At 46.3% G+C, this 23,776-nt stretch overlaps 1 protein-coding gene across 3 annotated transcripts in view; it reads left to right on the top strand.

Moving 5' to 3' along the window:
• The window catches only part of LOC139227872 (TBC1 domain family member 22B-like), a 498,740-nt gene that overhangs the window by 105,303 nt on the left and 369,661 nt on the right, over positions 1-23,776 (top strand). For all 3 annotated transcript variants that reach the window (XM_070858968.1, XM_070858967.1, XM_070858966.1), the window contains one exon: positions 19,120-19,190. In XM_070858968.1, the coding sequence (XP_070715069.1) occupies positions 19,120-19,190 (71 nt within the window). The remainder of the gene's footprint in view (positions 1-19,119; positions 19,191-23,776) is intronic.

Raw genomic sequence — 23,776 nt, 5'->3', positions numbered from 1 at the left:
CCATTGACTACGCACATCACCCTGCGAGCACCTTTGGAGGATCTAGAGGTTTACTGAAACTGAAAGAGATTCAACTCCCTGAACGTACAGATTGTCTGCGACCATACTCAGCGCACCATGTCAATAAATGCCCAATTTCCAGGGAGCATCCATGATGCTTTCATCTTGCGTGAGAGCACTGTCTCATACCTGATTGAGCGTTAGCCACAAGGCCTAAGCTGGATACTGGGGTCAAAATTCATGGCGACGCCACCTGGCTCATGACCCCCCTCCCCTCTGGAACCCTCAGACACAAGCCGAGCATCGCTATAATGATGGTGAAATAGCCACACACAACATCGTTGAAAAGATACTTGGAGTGCTCAAGCTGGGCTTCCAATGCCTGTACCACTCAGGAGGCTCCCTGCAATACACATTCAGTAGGATTCTGGGGAGGTCCCAGCAGATTGGAAAACTGCAAATGTAAAGTCCCTATTTAAAAAAGGAGGCAGACAAAAAACAGGAAACTATAGACCAGTTAGCTTAACATCTGTGGTTGGGAAAATGTTGGAGTCCATTCGTGATGTATGTATATAAGGTCTGCCCACCACCAGGGGGCACTACCGTCTGAGGTCCTTGGGTCATAGGTAAGCTCGTGCTGGGCCCGGTATATAACCTGAACTTCACCTTTGTATCTTCACTTCTGGAAGCCATTAAAGACTGACCAGGTTATACCTAGTCACTGGCTCACATTATGGAGACTGACCAGGTTACACCTAGTCACTGGCTCACAGTACGGAGTTCAGTGTATCATTTCATACACTACATCATTATTAAAGAAGCAGTAGCAGGACATTTGGAAAAGCATAGTTCAGTCAGGCAGAGTCAGCATGGATTTATGAAGGGGAAGTCATGTTTGACAAATTTGCTGGAATTCTTTGAGGATGTAACGAACAGGGTGGAACCAGTGGATGTGGTGTATTTGGACTTGCAGAAGGCGTTTGACAAGGTGCCACATAAAAGGTTACTGCACAAGATAAAAGTTCACGGGATTGGGGGTAATATATTAGCATGGATAGAGGCTTGGCTACCTAACAGAAAACAGAGAGTCGGGATAAATAGTTCATTCTCGGGTTGGCAATCAGTAACTAGTGGGGTGCCGCAGGGATCAGTGCTGGGACCCCAACTATTTACAATCTATATTAACGACTTGGATGACGGGACTGTGTGTAACGTAGCCTAGTTTGCTGATGATACAAAGATGGGAGGAAAAGCAATGTGTGAGGAAGGTCCAAAAAACCTGCAAAAGGATACAGACAGGCGAAGTGAGTGAACAAAAATTTAGCAGGTGGAGTATAATGTTGCAAAGTGTGAGGTTATGCACCTTGGCAGAAAAAACTCAGAGCAACTTATTATTTAAATGGAGAAAAATTGCAAAGTGCTGCAATACAGTGGGACCTGGGGGTCCTTGTGCATGAAACACAAAAGGTTAGTATGCAGGTACAGCAAATGAAAGCCAATGGAATCCTGCCATGTTCGAAAGCTGTGTGTGCTTGTGCTCTGTGAATATATCACAATGAGTATTTTTCTTTTTCTTTTCTGTAGGAAACCTTTGGCATTGTTGTAAGTAGGATCTGCAAGTAAATATATCTGATTTTTATTATCTAAGGAGAGCCAGTTAATTAAATTGGCCGTTTGCTGAGTAGCGGCTGGGTGTGTTGTGCTAAGGTTTAGAGTTTATTTTTGTTGGTAGTTGCGAGTATAACTAGAGGGATGGCAGGGCAGCTCAGTCCCGTGGATTGCGCGTCCTGTGGCATGTGGGAAGTCCCGGACGCTTCGCGCAGCCGGGGCGACCATGTGTGCAGGAGGTGTCTTCAGCTGCACCAACTCGAGCGCCGCGTTTTGGAGCTTGAGCGGCAGCTGGGGTCACTGCGGTGCATCCGTGAGACTGAGAGCAACGTGGATAGCACGTTTCTAGAGGCGGTCACCCCACAGCTTAAGAGTGTGCAGGCAGAGAGGGAGTGGATGACCGCCAGACAGAAGAGGAGGATTAGGCAGGTAGTGCAGGAGTACCCGCAGTCCATCTCGCTCGCCAACCAGTATTGTGTTCCGAGTACTGGTGGGGACGATGGTGACTCTGGGGAGTGCAGCCAGAGCCAAGTCCACAGCACCATGGGTGGCTCAGCTGCACAGCGGGGGAGGAAAAAGAATGGAAGAGCTATAGTGGTAGGGGATTCGCTAGTCAAGGGAGCAGACAGGCGTTTCTGCGGCCACAGATGTGACTCCACGATGGTATGTTGCCTCCCCAGTGCCAGGGTCAAGGGTGTCACCGAGCGGCTGCAGGGCATTCTGGAGGGAGAGGGTGAACACCCAGAGGTCGTGGTCCACATCGGTACCAATGACATAGGTAGGAAGAGGGATGAGGTCCTGCAGGCAGAGTTTAGGGAGCTAGGAGAGAGATTAAAAAGCAAGATCTCAAAGGTAGTAATCTCCGGATTACTCCCAGTGCCATGAGCTAGTGAGTACAGAAATAGGAGGATAGAGCAGATGAATACGTGGCTGGAAAAATGGTGCAGGCGGGAGAGCTTTAGTTTCTTGAGGCATTGGGACCGCTTCTGGGGGAGATGGGACCTGGACAAGCCGGACGGGTTGCACCTCAACTAAGCCAGGATCAATATCCTCGCGGGGGGGGGTTTGCTAGTGCTGTTGGGGAGGGTTTAAACTAGCTTGGCAGGGGGATGGGAACCTGGAAATAGATTCAGTAGGGAAGGTAGTCAAGCTGGAATTAGAAAGCAAAAATAAAGAAAGTGAGTTTGAAGGAGAGAGGAAACAAGCAGGAAAAAAGGGTAAAAAAAAACAAACTTAAAGGCACTTTGTCTAAATGTACATAGCATTTGTAACAAAATAGATGAGTTGACGGCACAAATTGAGACAAACGGGTATGATCTGATAGCCATTACAGTGACGTGGTTGCAAGATGACCAGGACTGGGAATTAAATATTCTGGGGTACTTGACAATCCGGAAGGACAGACAGAAAGGAAAAGGAGGTGGGGTAGCTCTATTGATAAATGATGGAATCATTGCAATAGTAAGAAACGATATTGGCTCAAATGATAAGGGTGTTGAAACAGTTTGGGTGGAGTAATAAGGGGAAACAGTCACTGGTGGGCATAGTCTTTGTCCCCCTAACAGTAGCAATTCTGTTGGTCAGAGCATAAACCAGGAAATAGTGGGGGCTGGCTTGTAAAAAGGGAGCAGCAATAATCATGGGTGATTTTAACCTCCATATTGATTGGACAAATCAAATTGGTCAGGGTAGCCTTGAGGAGGAGTTCATAGAGTGCGTAGAGAAGTATGTAACGGAGCCAACCAGGGGGCAGGCTATCTGTGTAATGAGACAGGATTGATAAACAATCTCCTAGTAAAGGATCCTCTTGGAATGAGTGATCACAGCATGATTGAATTTCAAATTCAGATGGAGGGTGAGAAAGTTGGATCTTTAACCAGCGTACTAAGCTTAAATAAAGAAAACTATGAAGGTATGAGGTCAGAGTTGGGTAAAGTGGACTGGGAAAATAGATTAAAGTGTAGGACGGTTGATGAACATTGGTGTACATTTAAGGAGATATTTCACAACTTTCAAGAAATATATATTCCAGTGAGGAGGAAAGGGTGTCAGAGAAAAGATAGCCATCCGTGGCTAACTAAAGAAATAAAGGATGGTATCCAATTTAAAAACAAGGGCATACAAAGTGGCCAAAACTAGTGGGAGGACAGAAGACTGGGAAGCTTTTAAAAGCTAGCAAAGAACGACAAAAAAAATTAAGAAAAGGAAGATAGACTATGAAAGTAAACTAGCACAAGATATAAAAACAGATAGCAAGAGTTTCTATAGGTATATAAAAAGGAACAGAGTAGCTAAAGTAAATGTTGGTCCCTTAGAAGACGAGACCGGGGAATTAGTAATGGGGAACATGGAGATGGCAGAGCTCTGAACAAATATTTTGTATCAGTCAGTACGGTAGAGGACACTAACAATATTCCAACAGTGGATAGTCAAGGAGCTATAGTGGGGGAGGAACTTGACACAATCACAATCACTAAGGACGTGGTACTAAGTAAGATAATGGGACTAGAGGCAGATAAATCCCCTAGACCTGATGGCTTGCATCCTAGGGTCTTAAGAGAAGTAGTGGCAGGGATTGTGGATGCACTGGTTGTAATTTACTAAAATTCCCTGGATTCTGGGGCGGTCACAGCAGATTGGAAAACTGCAAATGTAACGCCCCTATTTAAAAAGGAGGCAGACAAAAAGCAGGAAGCTATAGACCAGTTAGCCTAACAGCTGTGGATGGGACAATGTTGGAGTCCATTATTAAAGAAGCAGTAGCAGGACATTTGGAAAATCAAAATTCGGTCAGGCAGAGTCAGCATGGATTTATGAAGGAGAAGTCATGTTTGACAAATTTGCTGGAGTTCTTTGAGGATGTAACAAACAGGGTGGATAAAGGAGAACCAGTGGATGTGGTGTATTTGGACTTTTAGAAGTCATTTGACAAGGTGCCATATAAAAGGTGCACAAGATAAAAGTTAACGGGGTTGGGGGTAATATATTAGCACGGATAGTGGATTGGCTAACTAACAGAGAACAGAGAGTCGGGATAAATGGTTCATTCTCTGGTTGGCAATCAGTAACTAGTGGGGTGCCGCAGGGATTAGTGCTGGGACCCCAACTATTTACAATCTATATTAACGACTTGAAAGAAGGGACTGAGTGTAACGTAGCCAAGTTTGCTGACGATACAAGGATGGGAGGAAAAGCACTGTGTGAGGAGGACACAAAACATCTGCAAAAGGACATAGACAGGCTAAGTGAGTGAGCAAAAATTTGGCAAATGGAGTATAATGTTGGAAAGTGTGAGGTCATGCACTTTGGCAGAAAAAAAATCAAAGAGCAAGTTATTATTTAAATGGAGAAAGATTGCGAAGTGCTGCAGTACAGCAGGATCTGGTGGTACATGTGCATGAAACACAAAAGGATAGTATATAGGTACAGCAAGTAATCAGGAAGGCCAATGGTATCTTGGCCTTTATTGCAAAGGGGATGGAGTATAAAAGCAGGGAAGTCTTGCTACAGCTATACAAGGTATTATTAGTAAGGCCACACCTGGAATACTGGGTGCAGTTTTCGTTTCCATATTTAAGAACGGATATACTTGCTTTGGAGGCAGTTCAGAGAAAGTTCACTCGGTTGATTCCGGGGATGAGGAGGTTGACTTATAAGGAAAGGTTGAGTAGGTTGAGCCTCTACTCATTGGAATTCAGAAGAATGAGACGCGATCTTATCGAAATGTATAAGATTATGAGGGGGCTTGACAAAAGCCTTATGGCAGAGATGATGTTTCCACTGATGGGGGAGACTAGAACTAGAGGGCATGATCTTAGAATAAGGGGCCGCCCATTTTAAATGGAGATGAGGAGGAATTTCTTCTCTGAGGTTGTAAATCTGTGGAATTTTCTGCCTCAGAAAGCTGTGGAAGCTGGGACATTGAATAAATTTAAGACAGAAATAGACAGTTTCTTAACCGATAAGGGGTTATGGGGAGTGGGCAGGGAAGTGGACCTGAGTGCATGATCGGATCAGCCATGATCATATTAAATGGCGGAGCAGGCTCGAGGGGCTGTATGGCCTACTCCTGCTCTTATGTTCATTATGGTGTGCTGCAAGTTACACAACTTAGCCATCATGAAGGGACAGGATTTGCCACTGGGGACTGCAGGACCACCTCAAGAGAGAGGGATGGAGGGGTAGCGAGATGAGAGAGGGGAGGTGGAGGACCAGGACCTGGCAATGAATCCATGCCACCGCCCTCACCACCACCATGGGAGGCCTCATGGAGCTTTCGCCACTGCAAAAGCCTTATGTCAGCAGCTCATAATTTATCACTTTGCTTGAACAGTGAATGGCACATTTCACCGTTGCCTGCCCATTGTATCCCACATGTTGCCTATTCCCCCTCTTATTCTGCAAATGTGACACTACAATGGCTAAGGTGAACAAAATAACTTATTAAACATGCAGTAACTTGAATAAGAATTATTAAACATTGTAAATATAATTTGGAAATTGGTATAAAATGTAATAAACAATATTGTGAACTTTTATAACTTAACAGAATTGGGAAACTTTAAAAACTTTTATAAAATAGCAACAACAAAACAGCAACGAAAGAACAACCCCTGCACCGAACGTCTTTTACCTGTGGCCCCTCCTATCTGTCAGCAGACCGGCTTTGTTGACTTATCCTCTTGAGAGACGGCATACGGGATTGAACCCTGGGAGAGCGTGGGTGTACGCCACTTGGACCCGGGGCCTCGTATTGGCCAAAGCCTGAGAACGTATTTTCCTGGTCACTGGCCGCAGCTAAAGGAGGTGTTGATTGAATTGGCCCCCTCCGCTTCCGGAATAGCTTCATGAGTTTCCTCCTCCCCTGGAGGTTCCTCGTCCTCGGTGTCTTCGTGGTCCCCCCCTCCACCCTCACATGTTGGGCTGAGATGGAGGCTTCCATTGGTGGATGTGGCGCCTTCTCATCTAGAAATAGAAAACAACAGACAAGTGGTTAGCAGCAGGGGAGGGGACAGGGTATCGTGAGGAAGGTCACATAAACACAGGCTCATTTGAAGGATCGGTGCTACTGCATCATATGTAGCCCACAGACACCGCATCACATTACCCCAACCCGAGACCACAGACACTATACATCACATTGCCCCAACCCAGCCCGGGGATTTTGCAGGACTTGCCCTCAGTTTCGAACAGAAGATCGATATCCCCAGGGGTAGTTGACCTCCCTGAGACACCGATCAGAGCTGCCACACGCTCCTCCAGGTCCGTCAATGGCAATGTCTGGGGTGGACCTCTGCCTGTGCGCCACTGCTCCTGGCTATTGTGCAACGACTTGCCCTGCAAAGATGACAATTGGAATGGTTACCAGAGGGCCTTCTGCTCTTGTGGCACACACAGATAGCCATCAAAGCACTTGTACCATATGGTGTGCATTTAATACAGTCCTCTGTTTAATGACCCTGGTAGTTAAATGTGGTTCATGAGGAAGACATCAAAGTGCAGTAACAAAAAGCAGTCTTACTAATGTCTTAACGATCATTCATGACAAATAAGGTGCAACATTAAGCCTATCTATACTAACATGTCAGATTTACAATTTAAGTAATGAACGAGTACATGAATAAAAACATTACTTACTCTGATGACCCTGCAATGGTCATTAAACTTTTTCCGACTCTGATTATGGTCCCTCTTAGTATTATCGACTGAGGAAATCTCCTCGGCCACGTTGGTCCACAGATGCCTTCGCATAGCTGGGAGGGGTTTACTGGCACCCCTCCTATTAAATTTCCCCCCCCCGCCATCTGCTTTGCACAGCTACAATGAGGGCCTTGTTTGCCTCATAACTAAACTTTTGAGCTCTCTGCCTGCTGAAGTCCCCTTCCATCATGGCTGCAATCTCTGATTGAAAAAATGCTGATTCAGTCCTGGACGTACTGCGCATGCGCGGGGGCACCCTGACAGCTGACCAGGATCGCGGGAAGAAGAAAAAATTCAGAAAAAAATAATTGGGGAAAAAAAAATTTGCGCATGCGCAGAAGGTCTGTTTTTTATTCGATTGCAAATTTCGGCTCCGGCGCACAAATTCACTTTTGCAAGATTTAGCGTGACCGCTGGTCACCATTTGCGAATTTTGCGAGGTCCAGCGATCGTGATACTCCGATGCTAAAACAAAAATACCGCCACGATTATCGCCCAAAAAGAGTCGAAATCGCTAAAACCTGAATTTCTAGCCCTGACAGTCCTGCAAGAATATGATCATAACTTTATTTTTGTCGTCTTCACCCCCCCCCATGGTTCTTGTTCCCTTTGATGTACTATCACATTGATATCTCTCACCTTATAAAAGTTGTATGTGAAGCCTGAAGAACAACTTGCATTTATATAGTGCCTCAACATAAGAACATAAGAAATAGGAGCAGGAGTCGGCCATTCGGCCCCTTGAGCCTGCTCTGCCATTCAACAAAATCATGGCTGATCCCCTGAGTCAACTCCACTTTCCTGCACTATCCCCATATTGCTTGATTTCCTTAATATCTCAAAATCTATTAATCTCTGTCTTGAATATACTCAAGGACTGAGACTCCACAGCGCTCTGTGGTGGAGAATTCCAAAGATTTACCACCTGCTGAGTGAAGAAATTTCTCCTCATCTCCGTCCTAAATGGGCGACCCCTTATTCTGAGACTTTGACCCGTGGTTCTAGACTCCCCAGCCAGGGGAAACATCATCCCTACATCTACCCTGTCAAGCCCTGTAAGGATTGTGTATATTTCAATGAGATCACACCTCATTCTTCTAAGATAGAGAGCTTCGGCCTAACCTACTCAATATCTCCTCCTTGGATAATCCCCCCCCCCCGCACCTAGGACTCTGTCTGGTGAACCTTCATTGCCCTCCATCTATGGCAAGTATATCCTTGCTCACCAGGACCCCATATAATTGCAGTAAGACGTCCTTACTCTTCTCAAATCCTCTTGTAATAAAAGCCAACATACACTTTGCTTTGTTAATTGCTTGATGTACCTGCATGTTAACGTTCAGTGATTCGTGTACAAGGACACCCAGGTCCCTCTGAACACCAACAATTCCCAATCTCTCACTATTTAAAAAAAAAAATACTCTGCTTTTCTATTTTTCCGACCAAAGTGGATAATTTCACCTTTCTCCACAATATATTCCATTTGTCACATTGTTGCCCACTCACTTAGCCTGTTTGTATCCCCTTGAAATCACTTTGCATCCTAACAGAAAAACATCCAGAAGTGCTTCACAGAGGGATATTCAGAAAATGGGTGTGTCGCCAAAGGAGAAGAATATTAAGAAGGATGACCAAAAGCTTCATCTAAAAAGTGGATTTTAAGGAGGGTCTTAAGGGAGAAAGGAGTGTGCGCCTAAGCCTGGCCACCACCGGTGGGGTGAAAGGAAGAGGGAAACACAAGAGGCCTGAGCTGGAGGAATAGAGGAATAGAGGAGTAGAAATTCACCTCCACCGGAAACGGATCTCTCCTACCGTTTTTCCTGTGTTTTCACTGCTGCGGTGGATGTGGAGGCCTCTTGCGTAAAATTCAGCTCTTTTTTTTGGAGCAGAGCGCAAGTCATCGAAACATACAAAATAGGTGCAGGAGTCGGCCATTCGGCCCTTCGAGCCTGCACCGCCATTCAATAAGATCATGGCTGATCATTCCTTCAGTACCCCTTTCCTGCTTTCTCTCCATACCCCTTGATCCCATTAGCCGTAAGGGCCATACCTAACTCCCTCTTGAATATATCCAATGAACTGGCATCAACAACTCTCTGCGGTAGGGAATTCCACAGGTTAACAACTCTGAGTGAAGCAGTTTCTCCTCATCTCAGTCCTAAATGGCTTACCCCTTATCCTTAGACTGTGTCCCCTGGTTCTGGACTTCCCCAACATTGGGAACATTCTGCATCTAACCTCTCCAGTCCTGTCAGAATTTTATATGGATCTATGAGATCCCCTCTCATCCTTGTAAACGCCAGTGAATAAAGGCCAGTCGATCCAGTCTCTCCTCATATGTCAGTCCAGTCATCCCGGGAATCAGTCTGGTGAACCTTTGCTGCACTCCATCAATAGCAAGAACATCCTTCCTCAGATTAGGATACCAAAACTGAACACAATATTCCAGGTGAGGCCTCACCAAGACCCTGTACAACTGCAGTAAGACTTCCCTGCTCCGATACTCAAAATCCCTAGCTATGAAGGCCAACATACCATTTGCCGCCTTCACCGCCTGCTGTACCTGCATGCCAACTTTCAATGACTGATGAACCATGAAACCTGAGTCTCGTTGCACCTCCCCTTTTCCTAATCTGTCGCCATTCAGATAATCTGCCTTCGTGTTTTTGCCCCCAAAGTAGATAAGCTCACATTTATCCACATTATACTGCATCTGCCATGCATTTACCCACTCACCTAACCTGTCCAAGTCACCCTGCAGCATCGTACTGTCCTCCTCACAGCTCACACCACCACCCAGTTTAGTGTCATCTGCAAACTTGGAGATATTACACTCAATTCCTTCATCCAAATCATTAATGTATATTGTAAATAGCTGGGGTCCCAGCACTGAACCTTGCGGCACCCCACTAGTCACTGCCTGCCATTCTGAAAAGGACCCGTTTATCCCGACACTCTGCTTCCTGTCTGCCAGCCAGTTCTCTATCCACGTCAGTACATTACCCCCAATACCATGTGCTTTGATTTTGCATACCAATCTCTTGTGTGGGACCTTGTCAAAAGCCTTTTGAAATTCCAAATACACCACATCCACTGGTTCTCCCTTGTCCACTCGACTCATTACATCCTCAAAAAATTGCACAAGATTTGTCGAGCATGATTTCCCTTTCATAAATCCATGTTGACTTGGATCGATCCTGTCACTACTTTCCAAATGCGCTGTTATTTCATATTTCATAATTGATTCCAACATTTTCCCCACTACTAATGTCAGGCTAACCCGTCTATAATTACCCGTTTTCTCTCTCCCTCCTTTTTTAAAGAAGTGGTGTTACATTAGCTACCCTCCAGTCCATAGGAACAGATCCAGAGTCGATAGACTGTTGAAAAATGATCACCAATGCATCCACTATATCTAGGGCCATTTTCTTAAGTACCCTGGGATGCAGACTATCAGGCTCCGGGGATTTATTGGCTTTCAATCCCATCAATTTCCCGAACACAATTTCCCGCCTAATAAGGATATCCTTCAGTTCCTCCTCCTCACTAAACCCTCGGTCCCCTAGTACTTCCGGAAGGTTATTTGTGTCTTCCTTCGTGAAGACAGAACCAAAGTATTTGTTCAACTGGTTTGCCATTTCTTTGCTCCCCATTATAAATTCACCTGAATCTGACTGCAAGGGACCTACGTTTGTCTTCATTAATCTTTTTCTCTTCACATATCTATTTGCAGTCAGTTTTTATGTTACCGGCAAACTTCCCCTCATACTCTATTTCCCCCCTCCTAATCAAACCCTTTGTCCTCCTCTGCTGAATACTAAATTTCTCCCAGTCCTCAGGTTTGCTGCTTTTTCTGGACAATTTATATGCCTCTTCCTTGGATTTAACACTCTCCTTAATTTCCCTTGTTAGCCACGGTTGAGCCACCTTCCCTGCTTTATTTTTACTCCACACAGGGATGTACAATTATGTGATCTTTAAATGTTTGCCTTTGCCTATCCACCATCAACCCTTTAAGTATCATTTGACAGTCTATTCTAGCCAATTCACGTCTCATACCATCGAAGTTACCCTTTCCTTAAGTTCAGGACCCTAGTCTCTGAATTAACTGTGTCACTCTCCATCTTAATAAAGAATTCTACCATATTATGGTCATTCTTCCCCAAGGGGCCTCGCACAACAAGATTACTATTTAGTCCTTTCTCATTACACATCACCCAGTCTAGGATGGCCAGTCCTCTAGTTGGTTCCTTGACACATTGGTCCAGAAAACCATCCCTAATACACTCCAGGAAATCCTCCTCCACCGTATTGCTACCAGTTTGGTTATCCCAATCTATATGTAGATTAAAGTCACCCATGATGACTGCTGTACCTTTATTGCATGCATCCCTAATTTGTTGTTTGATGCTGTCCCCAATCTCACTACTACTGCTTGGTGGTCTGTACACAAATCCTATGAGCGTTTTCTGCCCTTTGATATTCCGCAGCTCCACCCATGCAGATTCCACATCATCCAAGCTAATGTCCTTCTTTACTATTGCGTTAATTTCCTCTTTAACCAGCAACGATACCCCACCTCCTTTTCCTTTCTGTCTATCCTTCCTGAATACCCCTGGATGTTGAGTTCCCAATCTTGGTCACCCTGGAGCCATGTCTCCGTAATGCCAATTATATCATATTCATTAATTGCTGCCTGTGCAGTTAATTCATCCAGCTTATTACGAATACTCCTCGCATTGAGGCACAGAGCTTTCAGGCTTGTCTTTTTAACACAATTTGCCCTTTTAGAATTTTGCTACAATGTGGCCCTTTTTGATCTTGCCTTGGGTTTCTCTGCCCTCCACTTTTACTTTTACTACTTTCTATCTTTTGCTTCTGCCCCCATTCTACTTCCCTCTCTTTCCCTGCATAGGTTCCCATCCCCCTGCCATATTAGTTTAACCCCTCCCCAACAGAACTTGCAAACATTCCCCCTCGGACATTGGTTCCGGTCCTGCCCAGGTGCAGACCGTCCGGTTTGTACTGGTCCCACCTCCCTCAGAACCGGTTCCAATGTCCCAGGAATTTGAATCCCTCCCTTCCACTCCTCAAGCCAGGTATTCATCTGAGCTATCCTGTGATTCCTACTCTGACTAGCACGTGGCACGTTGTTCATAATGGGGGCGGAAGTGAGACGGAGAGAGCGTGTCCGCCGCTGTCAGTCATCCATGTAGTGCTGATGATGTCATCACGCTGGTGCGTTATCACGTCTCTCCCCTTCACTTAAAGGGGAGGGGCGCTGTGAGCTCTGTGATTATTTTAGTTAGGTCCACTGGGACACTGGGAGCGTTTCGACCGGGCCAATGACCTAGCACCCAAGAGAGGGTGCTAAAGGGCAGCAGCAGCCAAGTTCATGGCACCATGGGTGGTTCTGCTGCACAGGAGGGCAGGAAAAAGAGTGGGAGAGCTATAGTGATAGGTGATTCAATTGTAAGGGGAATAGATAGACGTTTCTGCGGCCGCAACCGAGACTCCAGGATGGTATGTTGCCTCCCTGGTGCAAGGGTCAAGGATATCTCGGAGCGGGTCCAGGGCATTCTGAAAAGGGAGATTGAACAGCCAGTTGTTGTGGTGCATATAGGTACCAACAATATAGGTTTAAAAAAAAAGGGATGAGGTCCTACAAGACGAATTTAGGGAACTAGGAACTAAATTTAAAAAGTAGCACCTCAAAAGTAGTAATCTCAGGATTGCTACCAGTGCCACGTGCTAGTCAGAGTAGGAATCGCAGGATAGCTCAGATGAATATGTGGCTTGAGGAGTGGTGCAGGAGGGAGGGATTCAAGTTCCTGGGACATTGGAACCTGTTCTGGGGGAGGTGGGACCACTACAAACCGAACGGGGGCAAAAGCAAAAGATAGAAAGAAGAAAAGTAAAAGTGGAGGGCAGAGAAACCTAAGGTAAAAGGCAAAAAGCAAAAAGGGCTACATTACACCAAAATTCTAAAGGGGCAAAGTGTGTTAGAAAGACTAGCCTGAAGGCTCTGTGCCTCAATGCGAGGAATATTCGGAATATGGTGGATGAATTAACTGCGCAGATAGCAGTTAACGAGTATGATGTAATTGGCATAACGGAGACATGGCTCCAGGGTGACCAAGGCTGGGAACTCAACATCCAGGGGTATTCAACATTTAGGAAGGATAGACAGAAAGGAAAAGGAGGAGGGGTGGCATTGCTGGTTAAAGAGGAAATTAATGCAATAGTAAGAAAGGACATTAGCTTGGATGATGTGGAATCGGTATGGGTGGAGCTGCGGAATACCAAGGGGCAGAAAATGATAGTGGGAGGTGTGTACAGACCACCAAACAGTAGTAGTAAAGTTGGGGACAGCATCAAACAAGAAATTAGGGATGCATGCAATAAAGGTACAGCAGTTATCATGGGTGACTTTAATCTACATATTGATTGGGCGAACCGAATTGGTAGCAATGCGGTGGGGGAGGATTTTTTGGACTGTATTAGAGATGGTTTTCTAGACCAATATGTCGAGGAATCAACCAGGAGCTGGCTATCCAAGACTGGGTGATGTGTAATGAGAAAGGACTAATTAGCAATCTTGTTGTGCAAGACCCCTTGGGGAAGAGTGACCATAACATGGTAGAATTCTTTATTCGGATGGAGAGTGACTCAGTTAATTCAGAAATTAGGGTCCTGAACTTAAGGAAAGGTAACTTCGATGGTTTGAGGCATGAATTGGCTAGAATAGACTGGCAAATGATACTTAAAGGGTTGACGGTGGATAGGCAATGGCAAACATTTAAAGATCACATGGATGAACTTCAGCAATTTCACATCCCTGTCTGGAGTAAAAATAAAACTGGGTAGGTGGCTCAACCGTGGCTAACAAGGGAAATTCAGAATAGTGTTAAATCCAAGGAAGAGGCATATAAATTGGCCAGAAAAAGCAGCAAACCTGAGGACTGGGAGAAATTTAGAATTCAGCAGAGGAGGACAAAGGGTTTAATTAAGAGGGGGAAAATAGAGTACGAGAAGAAGCTTGCCGGTAACATAAAAGCTTCTATAGAAATGTGAAAAGAAAAAGATTAGTGAAGACAAACGTAAGTCCCTTGCAGTTGAATCAGGTGAATTTATAATGGAGAACAAAGAAATGGCAGACCAATTGAACAAATACTTTGGTTCTGTCTTCACGAAGGAAGACACAAATAACCTCCCAGAAATACGAGGGGACCGAGGGTCTAGTGAGAAGCAGGAACTGAAGGATATCCTTATTAGAGGGGAAATTGTGTTAGGGAAATTGTTGGGATTTAAGGCCAATAAATCCCCGAGGCCTGATAGTCTGCATCTCAGAGTACTTAAGGAAGTGGCCCTAGATATAGTGGATGCATTGGTGATCATTTTCCAACAGTCTATCAACTCTGGATCAGTTCCTATGGACTGGAGGGTAGCTAATGTAACACCACTTTTTAAAAAGGGAGGGAGAGAGCAAGTGGGTAATTATAGACCAGTTAGCCTGACATTAGTTGTGGGGAAAATGTTGGAATCAATTATTAAAGATGAAATAGCAGCGCATTTGGAAAGCAGTGACAGGATCCGGTCCAAGTCAGCATGGATTTATGAAGGGGAAATCATGCTTGACAAACCTTCTGGAATTTTTTGAGGATGTGACTAGTAGAGTGAACAAGGGAGAACCAGTGGATGTGGTGTATTTAGACTTTCAAAAGGCTTTTGACAAGGTCCCACACAAGAGATTGGTGTGCAACATCAAAGCAGATGGTATTGGGGGTAATATACTGATGTGGATAGAGAACTGGTTGGCAGACAGGAAGCAGAGAGTCGGGATAAACAGATTCTTTTCAGAATGGCAGGCAGTGACTAGTGGAGTGCCGCAGGGCTCAGTGCTGGGACTCCAGCTCTTTACAATATACATCAATGATTTGGATGAAGGAATTGAGTGTAATATTTCCAAGTTTGCAGATGACACTAAACTGGGTGGTGGTGTCAGCTGTGAGGGGGACACTAAGAGGCTGTAGGGTTACTTAGACAGGTTAGGTGAGTGGGCAAATGCATGGCAGATGCAGTATAATGTAGATAAATGTGAGCTTATCCACTTTGGGGGCAAAAACGCGAAGACAGAATATTATCTGAATGGTGGCAGATTAGGAAAAGGGGAGGTGCAACGAGACCTGGTTCATCAGTCATTGAAAGTTGGCGTACAGGTTCAGCAGGCAGTGAAGGCGGCAAATGGTATGTTGGCCTTCATAGCTAGGGGATTTGAGAATAGGAGCATGGAGTTCTTACTGCAGTTGTACAGGGCCTTGGTGAGGCCTCACCTGGAATATTGTGTTCGGTTTTGGTCTCCTAATCTGAAAAAGGACGTCTTGCTATTGAGGGAGTGCAGCGAAGGTTCACCAGACTGATTCCCGGGATGGCTGGACTGACATATGAGCAGAGATGGGATCAACTGGGCCTTTATACATTGGAGTTTAGAAGGATGAGAGAGGATCTCATAGAAACATACAAGATTCTGACGGGACGGGACAGGTTAGATGTGGGTAGATTGTTCCCGATGTTGGGGAAGTCCAGAACCAGGGGACACAGTCTTCGGATAAGGGGTAGGCCATTTAGGACTGAGATGAGGAGAAACTTCTTCACTCAGAGAGTTGTTAACTTTTGGAATTCCCTGCCGCAGAGAGTTGTTGATGCCAGTTCATTGGCTATATACAAGAGGGAGTTAGATATGGCTCTTACGCCTAAGGGGATCAGGGGGTATGGAGAGAAAGCAGGAAAGGGGTACTGAGGGAATGATCAGCCATGATCTTATCGAATGGTGGTGCAGGATCGAAGGGCCGAATGGCTTACTCCTGCACCTATTTTCTATTGCCCGGCCGAACCCGGGGGCATAATTGTTGGGCCGACCTGGCAGTCTACCAACAAAAAACAATAAATGGCGGCCGCGGCAGTGTGCCCTCCCCTTTAATGGAGGCAGCACCGCCACTTTACACACACTGCAAACACAGTGCACCGACAGAAAAAGCTGTCTGGCACCTCGAGGCGGCCACAAAATTTTGTAAGGCAGGAGATCGGCGGTGCGCGCTTTGATGATGCACTCAGGAGGGTTCAATAGCAGCAGGGCGGAAGTGGGGACCACGGGAAAAACCACCGAGGAGAATTTCGTGAGTGCCGGCTTTTCGACAAAAAATCGGCGGCCATTCAACACCATTGCATGGCTGCCGCGTTCTGGTAGTAACCGGCCTAATTGGGAAGCTGAATTTCGGCCCCAGAGAGTTTGGCGGGATTTTAGGTCTGCAGGAAGTTACAGAAAAAGCAATGGACAATGGCATAAATGGATTTAAGCACGTGAAGGACAATTTTAAATTTGAGGCATTTGGGTCGGGTGGGTGGTGGGAGGACAGGAGCTAATGAAAGTCAACAAGGATAGGTGTGTTTGGTGTGCTGAATTGTTGCAGGATAGGATACTTGGAACAGAATTTTGGATGAGCTGAAACTTATGAAGGATGGAAGATGATTCTCTGAGCAGTTGAATTTGGAGGCAGCGGAGGCTTGATTGAGGGTTTCAGTGACAGATGGGCTGAAGTAGCGGTGGAGGTGGATGATATGGAGTTGGAAGTAAGCAATCTTTTTGATGGGGAGGATATGGGTCTGGAAGTTCAATTCAGGGTCACATATGATGCCAAAGTTGTGAACAGCCTTATGGATGGTCTCATTTTGGTGACCCAAGAAATCCATGAGCTCCTCACACTTGTTGGAGGGCAGGAGAGAAGGATTTAAGGAGATGGTTGCTAGTGGCAAAAATCTGTGGGATATCTTTGTACGAAATTGATTGTGGAGTAGTGGATGATTTTGATAGAAGAGAGTAAAGCTCAATAGTGTTAGATGTGGTCCAGGCAGATCTGGTAATTGTTAGCTCAGCCACTTATGCACCAAGAACGCTCAAGTTTGTACACCTTGGACTTGAGGGGGCAGCTGCGGGGTGGGGTGTGCATACCAAGGGGAATGATAGGTGAGAGTAAAGCTTTTGCTGGGGACAAAAGCAGCTGGTTTCAGAAATATTGTGGTGAATGAAGCGTCAAAGACTAGGCAGTTGGGAGTTTGAAAGTGCAGTTGTAAGACTTCGGGAAAGCTTTTTCCAGGAATGGTGAGGCATACTCGGAAGTGGTCAGAGACAGCCTTGTCAATGGTTGAGGCCATGGCAGTTGGCAAGGTTGATGGGGTGGTCATGAATATGGGTTAGTAAGGAAGAAGAGCTTGGGGAGGACAGAGGCAGTGAATTCAGAGAGGCAAGGGGTAGCTGAGACAGAGATTGAAATCCATGAGGATAAGGCATCGCTCAGTGTAGCATCAGAGGGTGGATCTCTTGGGGAGAAACTCGTGATGGGCCTGGGGAGAGTCATAGACAGCAAGGATTTAGAGAGGTGAGTAGGATCAAATGAGATGAGGTGCTTGAAGAATGAGCCAGAGGAGTAGGGACGAGTCCTCGATGAGATTTGGTGATTCGGGCCACACTGACACCCTGATGGTTTAGGCAAGGCATGTGGCGGAAAGTATAACCAGGCAGGATGCTTCGGTAAGGGACAAGGTGTTGCCATCCAAGAGATTTAGTCAAAGCCAGGATGTAACTGCAATCATCCACACGAAAGTCATAAATGCCAGGAGTTTTGTTTGTGAGTTTGGTTGACATTCTAGATGGAAAGGCAGATTATTGATCTGCTGGCAAGTCCAAGGGGCAGTGGTGGGTAGGATGAGCTGAACAGGGAGGTGGTTGGTTAAGTTAGCCCCCAATGGACATGCTGGTTGGCGAAAGAGGAGGATGGGCTTTCTGCTTGTAAGGAGGCTGCGGTGGGTGTCTCGATGGGCCTTTTGAAAAATGCTGAGAGAGCCAGAGAGTAGAGCTGTGGCCTTGTCCAAAAGAGATTAAATTGTTGTATGCAGTAGGAGAGCAGGAAGGCAGAGGACTAGTGATGGGTTAGGATACGGATGGGATAAAAGTACACACATTATTTGGCACTGCTCACAGGGAAAATGTTAAACATGTTTTTAGTTTTTTGGTTTTAGCTCTGTGTAACACTGCACAACACTCTGGTGTTATGCAACCACAATACAGTTCTACTCTTGCTTTCTACTGTGGAATCACCAGAGTGGATTTCTGCCCTTATTCTCCTCAATATCCTGTCACTTTCACTCATTCACCAAGTCACATTGGAGGAACAAATGGATGTTCCATTTGTTTATCTGCACTCAGCAACAGTCAAAAGCATGAATGTGATCTTGATTTAGAACTGATGGTATTCTAAAAAAATTGGGAGAGGAGAGAGACAAAGCTGTTTCAGAGAGGTATCCTTATTCATAGATCTACCTTCATTTTTCTATCAATTGAAATTGTGCTGAGCAGTAATTTGTAGAAATGCAGCAGAATTACGAGAACATGAAAGACCACAGAGCATGTACAAGAAAATAAATGCTCATTTAATTCTCCAAATGGTTAATGACAAATAAAATGTTAATTATTGGTGTTTTCAAATCCAGAACATTTTTTTTGCCAAATTTGAGTTTTTGCCGAGTTCAGTGGAACAGAGCACTGGAAGCAGGCTTGCTTCATGTTCCCTGATGAAATTCATCTGATGTGGGAAAATGAATAATTAGAATAATTTCAAGGGAAAGCACTTTTTTTTTCAAAAGGGTGTGTGGGCTCCTTCCCTGCTGCACTATTTATTTGAACTTGCGAAGGTTAGTATTGGCTAGGGAGGTAGAGAACGATTATAAGTTAATTTCTCTCTCGCTTATTTACAGAAGAACTAAGAAAGTACAGCTGGTCGGGTGTTCCAAGAGAAGTTCGTTCTGTTACCTGGAGACTCCTGTCGGTAAGCCAGTTAGCTGCAATATAATTGATGTGCTGAGCTACAAAAGACAAAACTCACAGAGTTCACATTGCAGTGTAGATCATTTATATTTTTGAACAAGCTGTGATAATAAAGGCCCAATCTTCTGCCGTTTTTGGATCACGTATCCTAAATCCTAATTCTTTTTCTGATTGTTGGAGATCAGAGACGAGTGTAATTAAGACAATGGTTTTAAAGCGATTTTGTGTTGGGGGGGAGCTGCATAAAATGAACGTACTCTTAGTGAACCTCTTTTAATCCTGGAAATCCTTGCCTAAAAGCATTGTGGGAGTGCTTTCACCATTGTGGGAGTACCTTCAAGAAGATGGCTCACCATTACCTTCTCGGGGCAGGTATGGATAGGCGATAAATACCGGCCTTGCCAATTAGGTAGACATCCTGAGTGAATAAAAATAAACTTCTGGAAGACAATGCCAGCGTGCAAAAGGAACCGGTGTAATCATGACCAAAAACTTTTTTGTATTATTAGTATACAGGCGTATAAGCACTGCACTCGGAAGTCAACAAATACAGGAAAAAAACAAGTTAATGAATGTTCTAGATTGAGAAAAAAATCTGATTATCTTGCAGATTCCTGAGTTCTCCCTTGCATTTATCCATGGTTGAGGTGTATTAGAGTTTGTGTGAGATGTAGATATACTCGGGAATGGTTGAGAAGTGCTGGCAACTGTACATAAAATAGATGACTTCTGGTGTTGGCCTCACTTGTTTGTGGCTTGCATTTTTAGGCTTCTCTGGGGACTTCTTCGGGCCTGTTCTTTTGGTGCCTTTTGGCTACTCATCCATATTTGCCCTGGTCCCTGCATTTCTTCTGCTGCAGAGGCCTGGGCTTCCACAAGAGATGCTTGTCAAAACCTGTGCAGAAAGGCAAATGAAGCCTTTCTTGATCACAAACTCAAAGCACCGCTGAGTGCAAAAGATGCAGAATGTAAATTATGTTTTTACCAGTTGGCAAGGTTTCTTTCTCGGCTTGCTATTCCTTTAGGTGTCTTTGGTGGCTTCTTCAGTCTGGCATGCTGGCTTTGGGCAGAAATCTGATAACCTTCTGGATCCACTAAAGTCATCTCAAAACCTCCAAAGATCTTCAAACTCCAGTTTCAAAACCTGGGCTGTAAAAACATTAAATGCGCCCCACCAATTGTTAGAATAGGAGCTGATTCTAGATGAAATCACTTAGCTCAGCTATCAGCAAAGCAAATGGAATGCCTATCTAACCAAAGAAATTCAATACAAGTTGGAGGAAGTTGAGTTTAAATTGCACAGTGCAATGGAAAGACCACATCGAGACACGAAGGAACCCTTCAGGTCTGGAGGTAGTGAAGAGAAGAGCCAGAAAAACTGATCTACAGAGTCAGAGTGAGTTATGAGGAAAGACTGAAAAGGAGGCAACTGAAAAGGCACCTCATGGAGGCACGGTGTATACAGTAAATGATATAGAAAAGTTAAATCCTGAATTATTGCCTCAAACAATTTAACTAGTAGAGTGGGGCTGATGCATTTGGGGAAGAGACAAGATCAAACTGGCAAAAGATAAATTTAAAACTGATGTCATTGAAGTATTACTTCAGTGATCAACATGTGGAGTAGACTTCCAGGTCGGGAATGGGAGAAATAAAAGTTAGATAATGTAATGGAGACCATATTTTTTTTCTGGATGGACGAACCAAGTGCCTTCCTCATCCCTTCATCCTGTCTATTATGTAAACTGGCCTGTAGTATCTTTCTCCACATGCTTCGATCTCCACCAATGGCTGCTTACTCTTGTGTCCCATTGATTTTGAAGGCAGCAGGACAGGATTAGTACATATTGATTCCAATGTGTCAATTTGCCTTATTTTAGTATGCCTTCACCCTGCTCTTGATGAGCACAATTATCGAACACGTGTTATACGTTTGCACCTAAAGCTGAAATGTCTAAATATTGCCTGAAAAATATGATCTATAACATGGACTGGTGGGTGTTGGCACTGGTTTATGCTGTTAAAACAATGATTTTTTTAAAAATACTGTAGTAGGTGTCTGAGAAATTGCTTTTCATTTTGAACACTAGAGGTCGTTGTGGGTACATCTGAATGCCTGTTCAATAGTATCGAGGACAAAAACAGCTGTCGTTATTACATTTTTCCATTGGGTCACAATTTTAAATCTGACATTTGGGCTCGAGTCAACATGAGTCATTGCCTTTAACAGAGAAAGTGGATAAACATCAAAAAGAAATAAAGCTAAGTGAGTAAATTGTAACACATGTTTAAGGATCTTTTAAAGTCAGATTTATTGCTGATTTTAAAAACCCATTTTTCTGTTTTTTTTTTTAGTTTTTAATCTTTCGCAACAAAAACAGGGAAAAAATTAGCAGAAGAAAATAGGACTTTAAAAAAACAGGATAATTTCAGAGAAAATTGGTAACTATTAGTTTTATTTTGTAAAACATTAAACCTCCACAAAATAAAGTAAGAGGCTAAATTGATCATTACGTAGTCATCAAACATATCGGAGATTAATGAATAAACCTAAACATTCATATCTATTCATGCTTTGGAATGTGTAAAGTTGGATTTCAGGATGCCAATGATCGAGTCAATCGCACCAAGATGCGAGTTTCCTATAATACTACTGTACGGTCCAGTGGAAAATTTTATTCTACATTATAGGAGCAAATTCGTAGCAGTTGCATACAGTTTAGCAAAACATTGTGCTCATATGGGCTATCCACTTAGTAAATTCTTTTCCATGTTGAAATTTCCAGGATGTTTGAGATTGCTTGTACTTGAATAGATTGACTTTGAAAAACACTGCTGATGGTATTAAGGACAATGTGGTGATACTCGAAGCCTATGCATTTCAGAATGTGAGAATACAGATTTAGACATGGAGTTTCTCACACGGTGAACTCGTGGTCTGAATAATGCCGTGAGGGGAACCTTTTGCAAGGAGGAGAAAAAAATTTGAAAATCAGCTATTTTGGGCTGCTTTTGCACACCAATTAATGGGCCCAAGTTTCCACAAGAAAAAAAACGGGTGTCCCTCCGAGCTGGGCGCCCCTCCGAGCTGGGCGCGCGTTTTTCGCGCATAAAACGGCGCCTAAAAAAATCCTCGGTATTCTCCACCTACTTACAGGTCTTCTGGCACTCGGCGCAGCCAGCACGAGCTGTGGGGGGGGCGGAGCCAGGTCCCGGCGCTGAAAACAGTGCCGGGACCTCTGCACATGCACGCTACAGTCGGCACGCAAGTGCAGTAGCTCCAGGCGCCGAACTGTGTGGGAGGGGCCCGAAGCACGCAGCCCCTAGCCCTGGCTGTATGGCCTCACTGGGGTTGCGTGAATGAGGCTCCTCCCACGGCCAGCTCCTGCTCCCCGCCCGACCAGACCCGACAACCGCCCCCCCCCTTGCCGACCAGACACCCCCCCCCCCCCCCCCGCCGACCAGACACCCACTCCGACCCCCCCACCCGACCCGACCCCCGCTCCCCCCCCCACCCCCCCCGCTCTCTCTTCCCTCCCTGCTCTCTCTCTCCCCCCCCCTGCTCTCTCTCTCTCTCCCCCCCCGCTCTCCCCCCCCCGCTCTCCCCCCCCCCCCCCCGCTTCTCTCTCCGCCCCCCCCCGCTCTCTTTCCCCCCCCCCCCCCCCCCCCTGCTCTCTCTCCCCCCCCCCCCCCCCCCCCGCTCTCTCTCCCCCCCCCCCCGCTCTCTTCCCCCCCCCCCCCCCCCGCTCTCTCTCTCTCCTCCCCCCCCCCCCCCCCCGCCGACCAGACACCCGCTCCACCCGCCGACCAGACCCGACACCCGTTCCTCGCCCCGACCCGACACCCGCTCCTCCACCCCCCGACCCGAGACCCGGTCTCCTCCCCCACCCGCGACTGACCCGACCCGTGCTCCTGTTCCCCGACCCGACCCCCCCCTCTCTCTTCCCTCCGCTCCCCCCCCCCCCCCCGTTCTCTCTTCCCCCCCCCCCCCACGCTCTCTTCCCTCCCTGCTCTCTCCCCCCCCCCCCCCCCCCCGCTCTCTCTCTCCCCCCCCCTCTCTCCCCCCCCCCGCTTCCTCTCCCCCCCCCCCCCGCTCTCTCTCCCCCCCCCCCCCGCTCTCTCTCCCCCCCCCGCTCTCTCTTCCCCCCCCCGCTCTCTCTCCCCCCCCCGCTCTCTCTCCCCCCCCCCGCTCTCTCTCCCCCCCCCGCTCTCTCTCCCCCCCCCGCTCTCTCTCCCCCCCCCCGCTCTCTCTCTCCCCCCCCGCTCTCTCTCCCCACCGCTCTCTCTCCCCCCCGCTCTCTCTCCCCCCCGCTCTCTCTCTCCCCCCCCCCGCTCTCTCTCCCCCCCCGCTCTCTCTCTCCCCCCCCGCTCTCTCTCCCCCCCCCCCCCCGCTCTCTCTCCCCCCCCCCCCGCTCTCTCTCACCCCCCCCCCCGCTCTCTCTCTCCCCCAAGCTCCCCCCTCTCTCCCCCCCCCCCCGCTTCCTCTTCCCCCCCCCCCGCTCTCTCTCCCCCCCCGCTCGCTCTCTCTCCCCCCCGCTCTCTCTCCCCCCCGCTCTCTCTTCCCCCCCCCCGCTCTCTCTCCCCCCC

This window comes from Pristiophorus japonicus, chromosome 17, assembly GCF_044704955.1.
Source record: "Pristiophorus japonicus isolate sPriJap1 chromosome 17, sPriJap1.hap1, whole genome shotgun sequence".
NCBI classification, from domain to species: domain Eukaryota; kingdom Metazoa; phylum Chordata; class Chondrichthyes; family Pristiophoridae; genus Pristiophorus; species Pristiophorus japonicus.
This window is presented reverse-complemented; position numbering and strand designations above follow the sequence as displayed.